At 62.6% G+C, this 6,651-nt stretch overlaps 1 protein-coding gene across 2 annotated transcripts in view; it reads right to left on the bottom strand.

Moving 5' to 3' along the window:
* Window positions 1-728: 728 nt before the first annotated feature.
* The window catches only part of PARVB (parvin beta), a 67,044-nt gene continuing 61,121 nt past the window's right edge, over window positions 729-6,651 (bottom strand). For both annotated transcript variants that reach the window (XM_081130219.1, XM_081130220.1), the window contains exons 11-13: window positions 5,947-6,048; window positions 4,033-4,105; window positions 729-2,657 (exon numbers count right to left, since the gene is read on the bottom strand). In XM_081130219.1, coding sequence (XP_080986345.1) covers window positions 2,581-2,657; window positions 4,033-4,105; window positions 5,947-6,048 — 252 coding nt within the window. In that variant the 3' untranslated portion in view covers window positions 729-2,580. The remainder of the gene's footprint in view (window positions 2,658-4,032; window positions 4,106-5,946; window positions 6,049-6,651) is intronic.

The following is a 6,651-nucleotide window of genomic DNA, read 5'->3' as shown; positions in this document are numbered from 1 at the left end:
ACGCTCTAACCACTGAGCGAAACTGGCCAGGGCAGTATTGTATTGTATTGTATTGTAATTTTTTCAATAGCACCACTGCCCTGCTCTCCGGGCCACCCTTCCACAGTCAGTGTTAACGTTTCCTGGAGAGGAAGTTCGATGCCCCCAAGCCTCCCGTGACCTCCACGGGGAAGGCGGACAGCGGGCCAGGCGGAGCAGGAAGACACGGCTGCCACCTCGGGTCACCCAAGTGTCCCGTCCACCTCCCTGGAGCTGCATGTCCTCCGGCCCATGTCACAGGCCAGCTGGAGCTCCCGGCCTGGTCTGGAACCGGGACTTGGGAGGCGGGGGCCGACGCGTCCTGCCCTGTTCTTCATGATCCCTCGCCCGCAGCTGTGCCCGCACCCCATTCCCAGTGGCTCCTGCCCGTGAAACCCGGGGCCTCAGCCCACGGGGACCCCGCGCCACACAGCTGCGCCCTGGCTCCGTCCCCTGCGGGCTCCTGGTGGGCGGCGCCGGGCGGGGATCGTGCGGCCAGGCGCCAAGTCCTGGGCTGCCACAACCGGTGACCGCCAAACAGAGGTGGCGACAGCTGTGCCCACGAGTCCTTTACTGAGAAGAATCGCAGGGGCCTGTTCACAGCACAGGGCGTCCCCCGACCCGAACCCCGGCTGAGGAGCCATCGGCGCCGGCCGAGCACGCACAGCGTGTCGGCTCCCCGCGGCCACGGCGGCCGGCCAACGACACAGTGGGGTGTGAGTAGCTTTTATTTAACATCCAGAAATCCAAAGTAAACATCGCTTAAAATGATTAAAAAGACACACGGGGGTGGGAAAGGGGTTCAGCTGCTCTAAAACAACACAGCTTTGTCACATCCAACTGGGACACGCAGCACACGGGCGCGGGGCTCCGAGCTTGCACACCTGTGGTTGTTGAAGGGAAAACAAGCTTCACGGAGGCACCCCGAGGCTGGGGGTGGGGGTGAGGGTCCAAGACACAGCCACAGAGAGGGATGGGCGAGTATTGCCCCCTCGGGCCTCAAAGAGCCTGGTCTGGCTGCCACTCAGTCCCTGGGGACGAGAGCCCCTCTACAGAAAAACGCAATTCACCGAAAATGTGTGTCCCAGAGCTTTCCGGAGTGAAGGAAAAGTTTTTCTGCTACTCCAAGACGACGCCCCGGCTTCCCTGACCCTGAACTCACGCCCAAATACTGTCCCCAGACCAATAAGACGGTGGGTCGGTCACACAGAGGGACTCGTGCCTGCAGCAGAGCCCACCCTGACTTTTTAAAAATTGACTTTGAGGAAAGAGAGGAGACAGACCATGACACCTTTTCCTAAATCTAGAGCAGGGCATCCCGCTGAACAGGAAGGATGTTCTCAACAGCTCTGGTCCAGAGCGGGGGGTGAGCAGCGAAAGGCCCGAGGGAGGCTGATCTGCGGGGACTCGCCGGGGGCCGCACGCGGGTGCCCCAGGGGGAGACGCCAGCGAGGCTCCAGGAAGCCGAGGCTCCGGGGGAGCAGGATGAACACCTCGCTCCATCGGGGGCTGAACTGTGTCCCCCGGAATCCAGGTGCTGGAGTCCTAACACCCAGGGCCTCAGAACAGGACTATCTGGAGTTGGGTCTTTAAAGAGGGGATTAAGGTAAAATTAGGCCCTATGGGTGGGTGTAACCCAATATGACTAGTGTCCTTTTAAGAAGAGATTAGGCCGCAGACACACACAGAGGGGTGATGAGGACACAGGGAGAGGACAGCTGTCTGCAGGCCCAGGAGAAAGGCCTCAGGAGGGACCAACCCTGACGACGCCTGGGTCTTGGGCTTCCTGGCCCAGACCTGAGAGAATCAACTCCTGCTGTCTGAGCCGCCCAGGCTGGGCTGTTACGGCGCCCTGAGCAGACAAATATACCCTGATTTTTAAAAGTATCTGAAATGCGTCCATTCCCAAAGAGGGCCCTGAGATGGTGGCGACTTCCGCGGAGCCGGCTCCGACCCGGCCCGGCCAGGAGCCAGAGACGACACCCCTTGAGCAGGTCCGTCCCTCCTGGGCGGCATCGGGTTATCTGGGTCTTAGGTGTTTGCGCAAAAATTAACTCGACACGGAGCGGTCGAGACGTGGGTGGGCATTCCTGCCACAGCACACGCTTCTGGGAATTGAGAGGAGTTTTTAAAACTGCAGAACGCTGTCTACTAAAAAGGCCTCGCTTCCAGAGCCCTCCCCGGGGATTCGGCAGGAGAGCCGGGCTGCGGGGCCTCTCTGAAGCTTGTGATCACTAATTGCTCCGTCGGATGGAACTCGGGGCGGCCCTCCCGGGGGCCGAGGGGTTTGGGTTCCTGGGTTTTTCCTTTTCATGGTCAGATCCAAGCCAACAGCCGCTGACACAGCTGCTGACTCAGCCCCGGGGGCCCCGGGAGCCCCAGGAGCGCCAGGAGAAGCGAGGCTCTAGCACGAGCCCGGGTGTTCAGAGCCCTGCAGCTCACACTGTGTGGAAAGGAGGTCAGGGCGATTCGAGGGGGGCAGGAGGGTGGGGGAAGGGGGTGGGGAGAGACCACAGGGGGCTTGTCGGGGGGGCGGGGAGACACAGGGGCATCGCTGCGAGGTCACTCCGCGTTCTTGTACTTGTTGAACAGGTTGTAAAGGACCCGAAGGGTGGACTTGAGGTCCAGGTTCACCACATCTGTAGAAGGAAACAGAGGGAACGTTACAGGATGGGAGGGCTCACCGGGAGCCCTGTCACTGGGGACACATGGGCCACATGTGTGTCCACAGCAGAGCATCGTCCAGGATGCTCTGGGCAGCACCGTCCCCGGACACAGGCCTCTGTGGGAGCCCTGGGCCGCCACCTGTGGGATGAGTCCCTGGGCGGCCAGGACAGGTGCCCCTCTTCCATCCCCGCTAGGATTTGCATCAGGACTAGTGTGACAACCGATAACATTTGCATGGTGTGGGGTCTACGACAGCCAAGGACATTTGCTGGGGACCAAACACTCAGAGGCTCACCTGCACCAGGACCACTGGCCTGCGGCAGGGTCAGGCCTCCTAGGGCAGGGCAGGGCAGGGTGGCAGCTGCTGACCCAGCCCTCAAGCTTGGGCACATGGTGTGGCCTGCCCGGCACACTTTGGGGATGAGAGCTCCCTCTGGGGCCCAGCAGGTACAGGCCACCTTCTTTGGTGGGCAGGGCGCCAGTCCTGGGAGTTGGGCCCTGGATTCTGGTCTTCACACACCGTGGGACCTCAGACAAGTGACTCGGGGAGGGTCAGGAGTCACAGGATGGAATTCCTGTCCCCGGATGGACCTTAAACGCTGTCTGGTGAGCCTCCCAAAGAGAGCACCTAGGAGTGACGGACGTGTCCCACCCAGAACTCATGCTGTGGCCCGAGGGCAGCAATTCCCAAAGTGGGATCCCTGGACCCGGGGCACTGGCGTCGCCCGGAAACTCATTAGAAACAAGACTTGTCGGGCCCACCCCACAGCCCCCACACCACCATCTGTTCTTGGAGAAGCCCTTCTAGGGTTTTGGCGCTCCCTCAGGTTAGAGCATCCTGGCATAGACCATGTAACACAGCAGCCAGGACGGGGCAGAAAGGTGGCCCCTCCCTTGGCCCGGGCCCCAGCCCCTCACAGAGTGAACGTGCCGCCTCCCCGCTCAAGGGCATCACCTTTGCCGGCCACCAGGGACACAACCCAACAGTCACTAAACTGCAGGCCGCCTCCGATGGCCTTTCACGCCGTGACGTAGCATCCCCAGCCCGAGTGCTGCCCCGGGAGAGGCAACTAAATCCTGAGGCCCATGGGCAGGGGCCACAGCCTCTGAGTCATGTGGTGTCTATAGACCCAGCATTGGTGGCCCCATCAGCACAGCCCTGTTGGTCCCCAAAACCAGGAGCATGGGGGTCACAGGGGCATGGAGGCCTGGGGTTGGCAGTGCTGGCCTGGGAGCCACCCACGTGGAGGAATCTTATCGGGAGAGGCAGGTAGGGCCCCCCAGCCCTCAGAGGCCCGGTCACACTTGTGCCCAGCTTTCCCCGAGGACACGTGGTTGGGGCTTTACCTTCCGGCCGGGCCTTGGGTTTACTGAGCCCCCCGTCCAGCATCAGCTCGAAGGCGAAGGACACGTTGTGGACCTGCCGAGGACGCGAGAGTTAATGCCGGGCGGAAGCTGTCCCCAGGCCCGCCTGCTGCCCAGCACTCTCCCTCTGAAAGGACAGGACAGAGGCAAGTGTGGGCAGAGCGGGTCTTCGGAACGGCCACCAGAACCCAGGGCGCCCGGCGCGGGGCACGGCGGGCAGACGTCTGCTGGTCCTTCCTCCCCTCGCCGGGGCTCGGGGGTGGCTGGGAGATGCAGGGGTGGAGACACACAGCCTGCCCTCCAGGGCTTGGGGGCCCCCGTGTGTCTGCCCCAGGCCCTGGCACATCCACACGACTGGAAGCGACAGTGACCCTATTTTACAGATGAGGACACCGAGGCTCCGAGAAGACGAGTCCCTTCCCAGAGGCGCCCGGCCCTGTGCGCTGTCCCCGGCACAGGGCAGCCCTTTCTCCCAGAGCCCCCGCCCCCGCCCCCGCCATCCGCCGACCGCCATCGCCGCACACGCACAGCAGGCGGCGAATCGGGGTGGAGTCGGGCCCGAAAGAGGGAGGAACGGAAGAGTCGGGTCTAGACGTCAGCCCGACCTGGGAACCTAAGGCAGCCGCCCCTCCTGGCCGCATTGCCCCCAGGCCAGCGCAGTGACCGTTTCACAGGGCGGAAGGCCGGGGGGACACGGCGCCCCTGTCACCCGCACAGGCCTCCTCCGGGCGCCTGGCTAAGTGCACCGTCCTCCCAGCCTCCTGCTGCACTGGAACCGGGAAAAGCTCTCTCCCCAAAACTGGGCCTGGCCGCGCAGGGGCCTCGTCACAGGCGGTGCCTTCGCGGCCGGGACGTCGCATGGGCTCCGTGGCTCGGCCGGGGCCCTCTGTTCTCTCGCTCACATGCTCACCACCCGCCACGGACTCACCTGTCCGACTCCATCCCGGCAGCCGGGACAGGACTGGCACTGGGCCACCGGCAAGCAGCCTGCCAAGCGCCCACCTGGGCAGACTGATAAACCCTGGCCCCGGTTTCAGAGGTCCCTCTGGCTGGCTGCCTCTCTGACTCACGGGTCTAGCACTTTGGGGAAATAAAAGGACAGATGCCCATGTGCCCAAAGCAATCGGGTCAGTCCATCTGCCAAGTTTCCAAAGGCTTTGACTATATGCGGGTGGACGGCTGGCCTTCGGGAGGCCCTGGCAGGAGGCGAACGGCCCGGTCACCCAGGGCAGTGACACGGGAGAGCCAGCCACCTAACTGTAATGGTTGGGCCCTTGGATCCAAACGCTCCTATTTGGGGAATTTCCCTAGAAACAAGCCACAGGAATGGAGAAAATATATATATTCAAGAAGACGCCCCAGTGGCAGGAACAGGGCACAGGCTGGCAACTGTGCCGACACTGGACCACAGTTATTAATGATGATCTCATGGGAAAGGCCCGGAAGAGAACATGGCACCCGGCACCGCTGACGGGTCTCCTTCCACCGTGGGTGCCGTGTAAGCGAGATGCCACTTGTCATATAGTTGTATGTTATTTTTATTTTTTAAATATTTTTAGTTAATCGTCACCCAAAGGTATTTTTTCCATTGATTTTTAGAGAGAGTGGAAAACTTTTAGGGAGGGAGGGAGGGGGGAGAGAGAAACATCGACGTGAGAGAGACACACCCATTGGTGGCTCCCACACGCACCCTGAGCGGGGCCTGGGATCAAACCTGTAACCCAGGTACGTGCCCTTGACCAGGAATCGAACCCGAGACCCTTTGGTGTGCGGGCCGACGCTCTAACCACTGAGCCACGCCAGCCAGGGCCGGTTTTACGTTTTGGGGAACGCAGCCGGGCCCCGGAGAGAGCCGTGGGGCACTAACCGGGCGCCTCCGCGACGGGGGGTGCTTACCTTCTGGTCGAAGCCGTCCGGGGTCAGGTAGAAGTTGTGCAGGGGCACGAAGTAGTCCTCCAGCAGGCCGATGAGCAGAACCAGGTACACGCCGTCTGCGAACTACAGAGAAGCCCTCGGTGAGGCCGTGCCGCGAGGCGGAGCCCGCGGTGCCTCCCAGCCGCGTGGAAGGGAGAAGGCGTTTTAAAGCAGAACGACCCACCCCTGGTTTCGGTGAGAGAACCCGCAGCTGGGTGTGGATGCGGGACCGGGCACGGCACCACGCTGGGGACTGGGTGTGACCGTGACCGTGGGTGAGACCACGGCTCCGGGGCCAGGCCACCCAGCCACGACCACGGACCAAAAGTCAAAATCACAACCGTCCACCACCGGGAAGGTATCGCGTCAATAACGGTGACTGCAAATTCAAGTTCAGGGTCTCCGTCTAAGACGGGCGGCTACTATTCACGCCGGTGCGTGGGCCCAAATGGGCGGGGACCGTCGGGCGCCGCGGGCGAGGATGGGGGTCGTCCACACGGAGAGGGGGGCCCCAGGCGTCAGACCTCCCGGGGCCCTCGGGGTCTCTCCCCGCCTCTGACGATTCTCTGTGCCGGAGTTTGGCCCTGAAGAAAGAGACGGGGCGCAGAGACGCCCGGGGCGCCGCTCGTCGGGAGGGGGCCGCGCCCCGTCGTGAGGGACCCGTCTGAGGAGCGCAGCCTTGGATGG

The sequence above is a fragment of the Miniopterus schreibersii genome (genome assembly GCF_964146895.1).
Source record: "Miniopterus schreibersii genome assembly, chromosome: 2".
Lineage (NCBI taxonomy): Eukaryota > Metazoa > Chordata > Mammalia > Chiroptera > Miniopteridae > Miniopterus > Miniopterus schreibersii.
Note: the sequence above shows the minus strand (reverse complement) of the source record. Positions and strands in the feature narration are given on the sequence as shown.